This window comes from Anas platyrhynchos, chromosome Z (assembly GCF_047663525.1).
Source record: "Anas platyrhynchos isolate ZD024472 breed Pekin duck chromosome Z, IASCAAS_PekinDuck_T2T, whole genome shotgun sequence".
Lineage (NCBI taxonomy): Eukaryota > Metazoa > Chordata > Aves > Anseriformes > Anatidae > Anas > Anas platyrhynchos.
The window spans coordinates 50,075,422-50,090,139 of NC_092621.1; the positions used below are offsets into that span (position 1 = coordinate 50,075,422).

General features: G+C 40.0%; 1 protein-coding gene and 1 long non-coding RNA gene across 2 annotated transcripts in view; one reads left to right on the forward strand and one right to left on the reverse strand.

The window, feature by feature from the left end:
* Positions 1 to 14,718, forward strand: part of LOC119714445 (uncharacterized) — a 39,041-nt gene that overhangs the window by 18,254 nt on the left and 6,069 nt on the right. The window lies entirely within an intron of this gene.
* On the reverse strand, positions 806 to 10,026 carry MINAR2 (membrane integral NOTCH2 associated receptor 2). Its single transcript, XM_005019416.6, has 3 exons — positions 9,584 to 10,026; positions 1,877 to 2,122; positions 806 to 1,004 (listed from the first exon to the last, which is right to left on the reverse strand). Exons 1-3 carry the CDS (start codon positions 9,905 to 9,907, stop codon positions 825 to 827), a joined length of 750 nt encoding a protein of 249 aa, XP_005019473.5. The 5' UTR covers positions 9,908 to 10,026; the 3' UTR covers positions 806 to 824.

Consider the following 14,718-nt stretch of genomic DNA (forward strand, 5'->3'; position numbering starts at 1 on the left):
TATTTTATTTTATTTACAAAGACCTTGTTTAACAGTATGGCTGTATACCTTCAATCTTTTTAATGTGTATTCTGATTCATTTATATTTTAGCACTCCAATGATTTAACTCCAGTTTTCTGTTGTGGCAGCTGTTAAAGAAATATTGTCTCTCTGTCTTTTGGGGTGATGGAGATGATACATGATCAAAGATCAGAATGCAGGAGTAAAGAAACTCTGTCACAGATCCCAGAAAATTATTTCAATAGTAATTCAAAGATTTCAAGGTCTTTTTTTGTTTGTTTGTTTGTTTGTTTTTCTTCTCTGAAAAAGTGAAAGGAAATATTTATGCATTCAGGCTAACATTTTAGTAAGAGCAGTGTCATTGCAACAATTCAGTCAGTCAGTAAGTAATGCCTAAATTTTTCATTTATATTTCTTTACGATACTTTGAATGCCACTCTATCATCCTTTGCTCCAATAATAGCTATCATAAAAAGGGTAGGTATTTATTACAATAAATAATCAACTGGTTGACTTTGCATGCCATGTGGACCATACTACACACATCAAACCAAATCACTAGTCAAAAGAATAAGGCATTATAAGAAGTAGCATGTTTATAATTTTCTTTTTTTAATTATACCCATAAGGAGACATTCTGCTATGCTCAGGGTATTTGTATCTTTTCAGGATCAATTCCTTATGTGGTACAGGAACATTGTAAAATAGTGATGTCAAACAAATTGTATTTGTGACAAAAATTGGAATTCAAATAAAACAAGGGAGGGGAATAGCTTAATAAAAATATTTATTGAAAAACTCCCATCAACAACATTTGGCTGTACTAAGTAAGTAAAACGCTGAGCGTGACTATGGTAATCAGGATGCAAACAGCTAGTATCATGAGCAGGATGATTCGGCAACATTTGGAATGCTTTTTTTCTCTCTCTTTCTTTTTTAACAGGGTATCGTACCCAGGAGTATATATATCCCCCATCCAGAACTGTAGATCATTAGGATTTTCCTAAAAGAAAAACCAGAAAATGAACTCAGTTCCTCTGTCTTGCACATAAAGTCATTAGAACATAGCTAGAAGTATTTTGGCTATCATCAGATAATGATTAATGAATTTAAAGCATCACAACACAAATGCAAGAGACTTTCACTTGAACATAGGTTACACTACTTGCCAGATGCTGTAAATGTTCCTCTGGGGAAAATTAAAACCACGCTTTTCAGCCAGGAACCAAATGTAGGACACCAGCCATTGAGATTTAAAAAAAAATAATAATAATAATAAAAAAAAAAAAAAAAATGGAAGAAGAAGAAGAAACCATGTTGCCCTTCTCAAGAAGAGATGCTGATTTACAAATGCAGATCTGAGTCCCTTTCCAAAACAAGGGGATAGCAAAAACAAACAAATGAACAAACAAAGGAAAAAAAAAAAAAGTAACTCTAAAATTGATTTGTGTCAACTCACATATGGGCAGGATTCTGCCTGGCGTGAATAAGGCTGAGAAAGTATGTTATCTGATAACAGAAGGATGTTATAAACAGCCATATGAAAAGTTATGAAATTGGCTATTTATTGTTTAAGTACCTGATTTACAGATTTGCCCTATATAGATGGAGAAATTCAGTAGCAGGGTGTTGTGGTTCAAGACCTTCTGTAGCTTAGAAGTCATGATCTGCTGAACCAAAATTTCTGACATCTAACCAGGTATGTAGACTTTTTTTTTTGATCACACTCAGGCTAGTGTCATGTTTGTACAGGAAAGCTTGTCCATACTTACTACTGGAATCCTACCAAAAGAACCAAACACACTGCATGGTGGTTTGTGTCCACACACAGTTCATAGCAATCCACGTGACTAATGCAGTGCAGCAGTGCATTACCTTTATGTGGCTGGCCAAGTTAGAATGCAGTGAATGTCTGTCATAGTCCTGCACAGTCCAGGAAGGTGTCCTTTTCTTCTCCTCCCAGTCGTCATCCACCTGGATATCGCTATACAGGGGATTGCTCTTGATTGTGGATTTCAGGGTGATGGGTGTAATGTGTTTCCCAAGGGCTTTGTCTATCATTTCTTGGCTGATGCCATTCAGTTCCAAGCCAGGCAGCTCAGTGATGTTTTTCTTTTCTCTCTGCAAAGCACAAGTTAGAGCAGAAGTTGACCTTCTTCTTCATTTACCTATGACACAGGTCCCCTCCCAGAGTTCTTTGTAATATAACAGTCATTCTTAAAATTACATGTGCAAGAATTTTTCTTCTGGCAAAAATCTACAGTGCATTAAGGGAGCCTTACTGTTCACTTTGTGTAGATTTCTTCCTTCTGTGGAAAACGTGTGGGTACAATGTGGACATTAAACTTTTCTGCAAATAGAAACTGGCATTATTATACCTGCCGAAGAAAAGCCTGTATTTTAGCAAAATGGTGCCATGGTGTACAGTGGCGGAGCTCATAGTTCTGACAGATGCCAAATGAGTAAGATGCAGAAGCAGAGCTGTAACGACAAAACAGATTGACACACACAGTGATGGCATGTAACTGACTGTCTTTACTGGAGTTGCACATCTAACAGTGGGTGCAAGTTGCAGCTCTTTTCACATTATTGCATGTTAGACCCATGTCAGGATGTCAGAGAGGCGTGACGTGTAACTGAGGGAAAGTCCCAAGTCAGGCACTGTCAAAATTCAAAGGTAATTGAATACCTAAACAGTTTCCCTGCACATTATTAATTAAATCAGAAGTTTTAGGACAGGGGGTAGTAAAGCAACAACTCTGGTGGGATCTGCTTTTTGAAGAACTCAAAAGGTGCTCCTTAAAACCTTGCTAAGTGTCTATCTAGGAGCTGGTAAGACTGCAGATGCCTTCTTTTTTGATCTCTAGTTGCATGCGGTAAGGCTGTCCAATTCTACAGTTCAAGCTGTTCAACATTGTCTTTCACCACAACCTTGTCGCTGAGACTTGGAACTAACCTGCAGCTGATGGGTGGTTCCAGCTACACCTCAGCTTCCTAAGAGAGCTGTTTCTGACAGCCCTGCTCTCACACCAGTATCTGTCCTGTGCTTAAGGACTGCCCATACAGTACCATCCCACAGCATACAAAGCTCTCCTTGTTAGCAGATGATGCTTCCCCACCAGCACCTCTGTCCTGTCTTGAGACAAGGGTGGTCATGGTCTGGCTTGGTGCCCAGGCAGGCCTGCCAGCAGGAGCACGGGGCTGCTGCCTTCTCCTCACACTGCCTCTAGAGCTGCTTGGCTCCCCTATCAGACAGCACTGGTTTTGAAACTGACAGCAAACTGCTTGCTTCCTCTGCTTGAGCAACAGCCTGCCACTTCAGTGAGCTGGTGTATCCACTTTTAGTGGAAGCCAGCTGCTAAAGGTCATCACGAGCTCTGTAACTTGGGTCTGTGCAGACACAATGGGATGTGTGGGGCACGAAGGTGTAGAAGGAAGTGGGGGAGCTGCTTTCCTTTAGGAAGGAAAGGAGAAGATAAAGAAACAGGCTTTGTCTAAGAAACCCTAGTAGAAAGCATCATACTGGCACTCTTATCACTAAATCATCACAAATGACTAAGAATATTTCCCATCAATAATTATCATTAGTAGGTGGGTGGATCCTCAGTGCCCTCCCTGTTCCTCCATTAGTTCATAATTTCCATATGTCATTCCTTAGCATTGACATGTCCCCTGACAGTATTACTCTTTGCATTGCAGTTACAGCTGGCACTGAAACCCTCTGGATTGTACTGGCCAGATTTCAGCTGAGCTGGTGTTTTTAACTGTCATTTCTTTCTGACTGCATGTTATTTTATTTTGTTTTATTTATTTCTTATTTAAAATTTGTCAATGACCTTAATGATGCCTCCCTCAGGCCTGCTAGATAGCTGAACTTGAAGAATATTTTGCTGAGGAAGGCAAGCTGTCTCTCCAGGGGATGTTTGGACTCCCTAGGCTAAAATGTTGTGAAAATAATGCAGCTTGACAGCAATTTGTAAAGCTGTTTTAAATAACAAACTCCAAAACTTGCAAAAGATGGCATGATGCAGAATTGTTCATAAAGAGAGTTCTTTTTGACAAAACTTTAAGCCCTTTCCCTCCAGACTAGTTTGCTTTTCATGGACAGCAATGCATGAGAACAGGAGAATGTGTTATCCTGGAGTAATGCTAGGGAGAAATATGAGGGAGGAGCAACAGAGTTTTACTGTGAGAACTGGACTGGGATTTGTGGTACTAGATATTTTGCAGGAGGTCTGGAGAACAAACACTGAAGTGCAACGTTAATCAGAGTACACTTGAATGTGGCCAAAGGCTTGGTTGTGAAACTTCTGCAGTAGATATGACCTAGAGACTACTTAGGAAAACAGAAGTAGAAAAAACTAAGGCACAGACAAAAGAAAATGTAGGTCAAATAAATAGTACAGATAAGCATGAAACAGGTTGCAAGAAACATATGCATTTATAGAAACAGAGAAAATAAGGTTAGAAAATAAAAATATGGCTCCAAGTATTAATTCAAGCAAAAAAAAAAAAATATACATTTATTTTAAGACTCAAACCATCAGCAGTTTTTATAGACTTCTATGTTTTGATTCTTACTCACAAAAACAATATTCAAAGAAAGATAAAAGTATTGTAAACTTCAGTACTGAAGTGTGTTAAAGAATTAATATTGTATGTACTGTGCCTGAGGAACCAGCATGAATGAGGGTGGAAGAGATCTAAATCAGAACTGATAAAATTCTGAAACAGAGGAAATTTATATTAGAGTTCACTGAAATGAAGAAAACAACAGCAAATGCTTAAAGAAGCAGTAGTTATAAAAAGCTCCATGAAATTATAGTTGAAATATATTGAATAAATACTCGTTTAACAAGATGAGAAATACTCATCTTTGCATACAGATAACTACATCTGATGTACATATAACTCATGAAGAAAGTTCTTGCTGTTTATAACTCATTTCTCACCACAAGCAGTTTGTCCCTCTTTGTCAGATCCAGAGAGCTGACATGCATAAAAAGAAGATGCTCTGAAAAGCCTGAGGATCTATAGAGAGTTGAAGCTAGTTCCAACCCTTGATCAAAATGTGCTTTCTCAGTAGGCTTTTCTTGCTGATTATTTCATAACGCAAATTATACATATCAGTACTTGACAATATGCATAACTGTAAATTACACAGTAATCTATGTTTTAGGGAGTATTTTAATCTCATATTTGTCTTGAGTTTACCCTTCTGTTGCCACTATTGTTGTAGTTGTTACCACTGAAACAGAAAGTCAAACATTTCTGTCCTCTGTCTTTGATATGGGATATCAAGTACCAAGGTAATGACCCATTAAAACCAAGATATCAATAACTAAGGCCAGGCCTTGGTCCAAAGCCAATCCACCTGCAAGAGGAGATCAAAGAGACATCAAAAACAAACAACAACAACAACAAAAGATTAAAGAATGTTATGTCGTGCAAGTCAAACTTTTCTTTACTCCCGCACAATGAGAGCTCTGTGTCCCTTGGCAAGCTGTTGTTACTGGCTGCAGATGGGCTGATACTTAATGAAAGCAACAAATGCTGTCTGTGGGCAGCTGTGCCTAACAGCTTTACCGAAGCAGTCTTTCAGAAATCTAGGGCCACCACGAACTGCAGGAGTTGTTTTGTAACAACATCCTCAATCCCCATGAAAGTGCGTAGCAGGGCAATTATTATATTTGTAAGTGGTTTGTTTAAAATTGTAACTCTCTGTTTTGCAGAAGCCACACAGCACACCCTGGGGAGCTCTCCCAGCAACAGGAAGGGCACTTTTCTGATGTGAGGACAAAAGGTCTGGTAGACAGAAAGCTGATAGGTAGTAACCCAAGGATTCCTGTGATAAGGCATTTGATCAATTAAAAAAAAGGGGATGATCTTATGGGGGGATCTTATGTGGGATGCTGTGGAAAAATAACCAGGAAAGCAATCAGTAACCATGCCTATGTGAGTACATACAAGAAGCAAAACATCAGACTGCACACATTAAAGGTTCCCAAGAATACATGTTTTCTTTTCAACAGACTTGAAGGGTCACAGACATGCTTGTCAGGGACATGAAACAGTAATGGGTACTGCAGAGCAAGCTGGGGACCCACCTGACATGGATAGGAGATCAGTAGGTGGGTGTTTTAGGGGTGTTTTAGGTTGGATATTAGGAAGAACTTCTTTACTGAGAGGGTTGTTAGGCATTGGAATGGGTTGCCCAGGGAAGTGGTAGAGTCACCATCCTTGAAAGTCTTTAAAAGACGTTTAGAATGTTGAACTTAGCGATATTGTTTAGTGGAGGACTTGTTAGCGTTAGGTCAGAGGTTGGACTCGATGATCTTGAGGTCTCTTCCAACCTAGACAATTCTGTGATTCCATAATTCTGTAAAAACTTAAGCTGACATGAAAGGACCCAGGACAATTTAGAGAAAAATAGGCATTCATACCGATGCTTTTCACAGTGCAGCAACAAGAGTACTTCTACCCCAGTAATTAATTGTTTACTTAAAGGAAGCTGTTTTGTCTGTCGCTGTTAATGGAGGTCTGCAGGGCTGTGAGTACAACGTATAAAAACTGCTGCATGGCGTCAGACCAACGCTCCTGCCAGCCTTGCAGCTGGTCTCTGCAGCCAGTTGTAGATATCTAGGGAAGAATAGGAGAGAGAATGTAATGCAGGTCTGAGCTGACGGACAGGCTAGTGACTAGCCCAGCACCTAGCTAAGAGGTAATCTCCTCTCCAAGTGCCTTGAGAAGTATACAAATGCAACACACAGGCATTACTCTCAGATGAGAGACCAGGAGGGGTTAGGAGTGCAATTAGCATGGTAACTGTAATACTTGCAGGCCAAAAGTTATTCAGAGTTGTGCAATCCTGAGCAACAGCAGAAATGAAAAGTGACACAGTATTCAAAGACAAAATGCTCTTCCAGAAACAGGGAAAAGGGGAAAGCTCAAGCAGGAAAGGGAAGTCTGAGAAAGGCAGAAAACAAGGGGACAGGCCTTGAGGAGGAGAGTGATGAGCTTTGCTCCTGGGAGCAGATGCAGGCAATCAGTCACCCCCTGTACTATGAGCACCTCGAGGTGTTGTGGGCAGAGCATCCTGCAGGGCTGGGAGTTCTCAGGGCAATCAGAAAGCAGTCAGCAGCTAGCCATTTGTGGAAGAAACAGTCTGTGCTTTTTATGCTGCTTTTCACAAGGAAGGGCCAAGATTCCTGAACCGCTTTATGGTCTGTTTTATTTGAAGTAGATGATGAAAATATACACTGAGAAGGGAAGCTGTTCAGTTTGCCTGACACAGAAGAGGAAAGTAAGGGGAAGAAGTGGCAACTTTTTGGTCAGAAATATGAGTTGTTTGTTATAAACAGTCTGCTTTTTAAAATGGAAATATATTTTAAAGCATAGGTGGGGAAAACACATAAGCACTTAAGTGCACTTGAATTTGAATGATCTCATGCCAAAGGTCTGGAAGAGGCCACCGATACACCACCAAGCAGTCACTGTATGCAAGGAGTCCTGAGCAGCAACAGTTTCTTAAAGAAAATGAATTTCTGCAAGGAATTTCATCTACTCTCAGGGTTTAAAAATTCTGGGAGCCTGTAGGTCATGCACATATGTTCTGAAATGAATTCCCCTCCCTCACTCTCCACCCCCTACCCCCCCCATTTCCGTTTCTGAATTAACTAACCCTTAACCCCATTAGCTCTCTCATCTTAAAGCAAAACATGTTATTCCTGTGCCATTAGTTCTCTGCTGTGCCATCGTGTTTATTCTAACGTCTGGAACTCATCAGTTCTTTTCCCTTTATTTGATTGTCAGCAAAAGGGAAAAAGAAGAGGCGAGTTCATAAGGGAGAGAGAATAAGGCACAATGAATTTTATCTGGACAGTTTGCATTCAATAATGATTGCACTTAAAAACATAGGTTGTGCCCTAGGTTCAACATTTATAAATGTACTGTATTACAGGCTGTGTTTCTGAGACACGTGGCAAGCACAGGAATTTCCCTTGAAATGCCCACCCTCTGTATTTCCTCATCCCCTCACCAAGATCCCCCTTGCTTGTGGTGAAGGGCAGAGCATGAGCAGAAGGCACACAGCTCCCCGCATGGTCCAGTCCTCCCACAGTGCTGCAGCCCTGGCCCAGCCTCAGTGCCTCCTGTTCAGCAACAATAGGGAGAAGCATCCCCACTGTGGAGGCGGCTCTGTGTGTGGCTGCCTCTGTCCTGCACAAAAGAGGGGCCGCGGCGGGGTGGGGAGCGAGGCCAGCATTGCTCCACAATCCCATTGTTTAGGATCCTGCAGGCTCCTTCCCTTGGCGAAGGCTTCATGCATGGGAGACGGCAGCAACTGTGGGACCCCCCTGCCTGCCCCCTTCTTCCTCACAGCTTCCCCCTGGGGGGGTGAGCCAGCAAGGAGCATACAATAGGAGCAGTCTCTGGGAGGGAGGGAGGAAGGGAAGGGGTCTGGGTAGCTGATGGGGAGAAGAGGCCAAGAAGGAAGAAGCTGAACTGGAAGTTGCTGTGGGAGACCTCAAGGCTCTTCCTCTTCCCCTTCCACACCCATTGGCTTTTGGCTCCTGTTCCTCATTGCCCTGGGAATCTTGACTGCCACCCTGAGGATGCTCAGGATGCAGACCCTTCTGCAGCCCCCCAGCCACCTTCATGCGTCTCTATCCCTTGACAAGAACCAGACCTTGGAGCTTTTGCTCAGGCTAGGGGTGGGGAAAGGCGAGGGGCTCCCTGGGCAGCAGGAAAAGAGTGCTGTGGTGTGTGTAGCAAGTGGGGCCCAGAGGGGTGTGAGCTGATGCAGCTGTACGGCTGCTGATCCAGATATGAACGTCTACTCTGCAGGCTCCAGGGCCTCTGCTAGGCAGTGTGCATTTGCATTTTTACTATGAAACTGCTGCTACCTCCACATCATAATAACCTGCATTAACACAGTCATTGTTTTTCATACTTTCCACAGACATCTGTCAGGGTGACAGGAAGGTCAAAGAGGAAAGAGTTAAAACAAGGCAAAGGAAAGAAGCTACAATGAACTGTGTAGACATATACAAGCTAGCAAGACAGTAACATGAATTTCTATTGCTCCCTCTAATGTGCCTTTTCACTGAGTGATGTGGCCTGGATTTCAGACTTAAGTCCCTTGTTGTTTGGTTGTTTTTCTTTTTGTTTTTGTTTGTTTGTTTGTTTGTTTTATCTCCTTTGATATTCTTTTCCCATCTTTCTCATACTTCGAATTTCTTCAGAGAGGGTGTCCCATTAGCCCCCTAGTACAATTAATGTGTATTTGACTCCAGTAGGCTTTTATGGGAAATGCTATGAAAATGCTACCACAAACAGCATAAAGCCTAATGTACTGAAGTAAATTAGGTGGACTGCCTTACTGCTGAAGAGACCAACTGTCTTTCTGGAGCCTGATCCTCACTGAAGTCAATAGGAAAACTTCCAGGGATATTCGTAGCGCAGAATCAGAGATGTGGGAAGCTGAATCCACAGCTGAAATGCCAAGCTCACATCATTTGCCTCCAGTTCCCCCAAAACAGCATAGAAAATTTAAGACAAAAGTCTGCCTCTGTTAGACCTTACCTGTAAATAAATCCTGTTGTGCCACTGCTGCACTCCAGGTAAAGCTGCTTCTGGGAATTTTGGCAGGCTGGCTTGCAGAAAGGCAGAGTTTTTCACTAAAGACTTCACCTCCAATTGTAGAAATTTATCAGGATGGTTGTTGTTTGGCAAAACAGAGAGGTCCATGTTTCTGTCCTGTAGAGTAATAATGAAAGCAGCCCAAGCTTCTGCTTCCTGGCTGTGCATGCTCCTTCTATTATTAATGATGTGAAGAAGGATACGACAGTCTACTGAAACTGTATCTGACCCCAGTTTGGTGTCAGGCTCACTTATATCATCTACCATTGATAAAAGGTTGTTTAGAAGTGGCAGAGCAGACAGGACATGTTTCTTTAAGTGCCTAGCTTAAGTTTTCAAGTTCAAGGTCTATTTTGATAGATACATATGTGCTCATTAAAGCTAACCGAGTACCAGTGAGTAGATGCATGAGACACTTAAATGCATACCAGCACTTCCTCAAGTGACCTGCCAAAAATGTCAAGCTTACAGCACTTCAAAGCAAACTCTTTTTCATAAAATTAGAAGCAGTTCCCAGTGCAAAGCCAGTCTTCCTCCTCCTCCGTGGCAGCACTAACAGGCTTCACTGTGCCGTGTGGGTTGGTGCCATTCACCACGGCAGCTATGATATGCACTTCTTCATATGCAGGGATTTCTTTGACAGCAAATTCTTCCTGACTCTGGGAAATGCCAGTTTGTTTCAAGTAATTGATAACAGAAGTTTTCAAGGAATTGACTCTGCTTCTGTTCAAATGAATGGAAAAACTCTTACTGACTTGAATGGTGCAGAATCAGTCCCTTAACTTTCACTATTTTATTTTGAGATTTGGTACTTTCATCAGCATTTTAGAAGTATGAAGCTCTTTTGATTTTCATGTAGTGAAATTCCTCATCATGGATGGACATTACTTAATATGAGCATTTATTGTTACTTTTTTTTTTTTTTTTCCCAGACTTTTTAATTTTTGTAAGACATGCTTATTTTTTATTTTTTATTTTTTTTATGACAGAGCCACATAGGATAGTTTTTTTGAAAGCAGATTATTTGAAATCCAGGAAAGCCTATTTTGGATCAAATTAAGTGCTGGGAATTAGGGGACCATGAAAATTTTAGCTTTGTACTTAAACCATAGAATCAATCCACTTTGATTCTATGCATTTGTGTTTCTAGCATTTTAAAAGAAATTTTAAAAAGTAGATTTTTTTTTGTTACTTATGTGAGGCCCTAATGCAATAAATGACTAATTTGATATACATATGAATTAAAACCTTCTTATCCATATAGAAAGTTCATGATTTTTCCTTGCATGCATGTATTAGCAATTATTTGGCAGCACATTCATTAAAAAGTATTAATCCATTGCCTTTCCAGTAGAAACTCCAATTACAGTATTTTCCAACAGCCACAAAAAAGGCAGTAATGACCATGCTTTTAGGTAGATGCCCCTGGGGAAGCATGCCACTGGGGAATGTGCTGTTTAATTTAGACCTTTTTTCCCTTCATGTAATGAAACCCTGGAACACTGTATCACACCTATACAGCATACAGTGACTACCATGAATTTATGTTTTAGATTTAACATGACATGTAGTCCCCTCTTTCCCTGTGGACACCTAGGACAGCAATAGCTAGTGTTCTACAATACCTAATATGTACAACCATGCCTTCTTTTATGAAAATATATACCTTTCCAGCTTCTTGCTGAAGACAGGATTTTTCTGTGTTACTGTAGCATACAAGATGGTGAGCATCTGTTTGAATTTACTTGCTTCATTCAAGTAAATTCATTAATTTACTTGATTCATGAATCATTTACTTCATGATTCTACTTAATTTCATTAGATGTGATGTGAGAACATAACAAAAGCATGACTGGGCTAGGGGGGTCCCAGCTCAGCATCACTGTATTTTTAAATGGCAAGAAGAGATGCTACTTGGGTATAGTGTGTATACCTGTCAACTTTCTGCATTCCAGTCCCTTTTACTCTCCCAGAATCCACAGTATTTTATTTTATTTTATTTTATTTTATTTTATTTTATTTTATTTTATTTTATTTTATTTTATTTTATTTTATTTTATTTTATTTTATTTTATTTTATTTTATTTTATTTTATTTTATTTTATTTTTGAATTTAATTATTGTATTGTATTGTATTGTACTAGAGTATCTTTTCGTAGGCATCTTTTTATGGATTTCTTGCCCATTAATTTGTCTAATTGCTTTCAAATCTTCTGAAAAGCAAGATTCAGAACCTCACAACCATCAGTGTGAAGTGATAACTTTTATGTGTTTTATGCTAATTTCCCTACCAGTTTTATCAAGGAAGTCATCTTTGTTGTACTGCAGGGTTTTGTGAACAAAAAATGCAGAAAAAAAGCTCCACATGAAGCATATCTGTCACCTTCAGGATTTTTTAAAACTTGATAATGCTCATCTCAACCTTTTACTCTCTAATCTGAAGTATCAACTTTTTCCATCTCATAAGCCACCCGGTCCATCTCCTCGATTTATTTATTTATTGCCTTTTTCTATGCATTACTGACTAATTCCACTACATTGTTACTGAGAAGCAGTGACTACAAATGAATGCAGGGTTTGAACTGTGGATATACCACAGTTCCAAAAATTGGAAAAATGATGCACTTTCTTCTGATGACATACAGTTTTTGGCTTTTTCTGCTGCTATAGATTCAAAAACTTCAGACTACAATATCTGATGACACTATTATCTTTTTCCAGCTCTATGACTGTCAGCTGCAAGTTCAGTACCTTGTAGGCATAAGTTAGTATGTTTTCCACAGCCGTACTACCTTGCATTTGCCCACACGAAGTTTATTGGCTAATATTTGCCTACTCACTCATGTTTTTAGTGTTGTGCTAACTTAACTAATACTTAGTTAACTAGAAGAGCATAACGTCATATCCAGAGCTGGTGATCTCAGATTTTACTCTTTTCCTCATGTCATTGATGAAAGTGTTAAACAACATTAAACCAGTGTCATTCCTTGGGGAAACATCCTGAAAGATGGCTATTAAATTCCACCTTTTGCTTCCAATTCTTTCACCATCTTTCATAGCATAGAGATTACTCCTGCAAGCCCTGTGTAGTTTCCTAAATGTCCTGTAACACGAAACATTGTCAGAAACTTCTTTGTCCACCAGATCTTCTTTGCTCAGGACACCACTGAAGCCACGCTGACTCTCCAATGCACTCAGGTATCTTTTTCTTTGTTATAGGCTGTTACTGCAAACAAGGGAAGGAACACAAGGTTCCTTGGCTTGCAGTTCAAAGGTATCTCCCCTAGAGATCCCCTTTTTCATAGACAGGAATTACACTGCAATTTACCAGCCCACTGGCAGAGTGGCTGTTTGCAAGAATATCTTATACCCTGTGGCAAACAGTTTCATAAAGTCACAATTAGGTTCTTCCAGGAATCTCAGTGATCGCCTCTTTTGCTCTCTTCATGCAGGCAAGCAATCTGGTTTTAATACGCTTTTTGAACTTAAGAAAAGACTGCTTGTCATGAAGATAGCAATGGAAACTAAATGAAAACAAAAACCCACAAACAAAACCAACCAAACAATAACACATCCTCCAGAATGAAACTACAAATACTCTCCAGAATAACTGGCCATTCGATTAGAATTCTGGTATTCTTTTTATTTAAGAAAGGTATACGGAGTGGTAGCTACTGTACTACATTTAACGAGCATGTATCTGAGACAAAGTATCCCCACTGCACAGAAGCCTACCACAAGTACTGTGCACCACTTAAATCACACTTAATCCAACCAAATTGTGTGTAAGTGGGATTTTAGTGCCAGAGGCCTACTCTAGCCCCTGTGAATCAAAGTGAGTTTCACTGCTACCTGCCAGCTGATCTTGACTGATTTGAGATTCATTAGTTGAAATTTTACGTATTCATCAGGCCAGAAGGTAAACATCAATGCAGAAAGATTGTTGTTGAGGAGAAAAAAAAAAAAAAAAAAAAAAAAGTAAGCAAGTAAGCTTGTCCTCTAGCATAGCAGGCTGCTGCTTCCCCGAACACTGTTGGAAAGTGCTGCATGCCATCACCAGGGCTGTGGCACAGCTCTGTAAGTAAGACAGGTACACGCATTGAGCCTTCTCTCTAAACAGACTTTTGATTTTATGTTTCTTCTCTAAATAGTAATTGTGTGTATCACAACAATAAAAGTAAAATTAAGTTGCTTTCAAATTCACAGAGAGTTGGAAGCAGTAAGCATTTTTACCATGTAAACACAGAAATGCTTCAAAATGATTCACATGCATTGAATTTTGTATTACAGATGCTGAAGAAATCAGAGCTGGAGCCATCAGGATTATAACACACTGACTTCACTCATTATATTTCAAAAAACATCATTCTGCTGTACAAATCACATCTATATAGTAGAATTTTTGGAGAGAATTAAAATGCACAATCACTTATCTAAAGATGCATTCCCTTTTTGCTTAGAGTGGAAACTGGAATCTGAATCTGCTACATTTGCCTATCAACAAGCATTTTAATATGATACACAATAGTTACCAAAGAGAGGTCTGTTACTCGGCAATACTCTAATTACCTTAGCAATTAGTAATCTAGTAATAACTCTAAATACTCTAATACTGTAGTCACTTCAGCGTGGGAGTAAAAATCTCCCCTTTCTGCAATTTTGAAGGGAGGCAAGTTCACGTTAACTTATGATGATTGCCAACTACACCTTATGATGCCTTTCAGACTCATTTCCCCAGCTGTCTTGCCTTCAGGGTTTGCTCTCCTATGTGTTCAGAATATGACTAATGGTCTGCATGGCAAAATAGAGGTAGAGGACATACCCCTATCCCACAGCTACATTCAGTGGGTGCAGAACTCACCTGAGACAACTAATTTGTCCTCCACTCAATATTACTCTGTTATAACCAGCTTTTCATTTATCAAGGATCAAGCAATGGAACGTATGTCTGAAGTTGCAGAAAAGTGCCTAAACCAATAGTGGGGAGGCATATGTTGTAGGGATTACTGAAGCTGTACATGCTGTTATGCAGGGCTGAACAGATTCTGCTACGAGACATGGATGCCCCAAACCGCAAA

What these genes read in the sequence shown, in the direction of transcription:
- MINAR2 (XM_005019416.6), bottom strand. Translation starts at nt 9,907, where the DNA reads ATGGTAGATGATATAAGTGAGCCTGACACCAAACTGGGGTCAGATACA. An exon ending in ACAACAGGATTTATTTACAG is followed by an intron (nt 2,123 to 9,583) that starts GTAAGGTCTAAC and finishes TGTGCTTTGCAG; the next exon opens with AGAGAAAAGAAAAACATCAC. An exon ending in ACTTGGCCAGCCACATAAAG is followed by an intron (nt 1,005 to 1,876) that starts GTAATGCACTGC and finishes TTTTTCTTTTAG; the next exon opens with GAAAATCCTAATGATCTACA.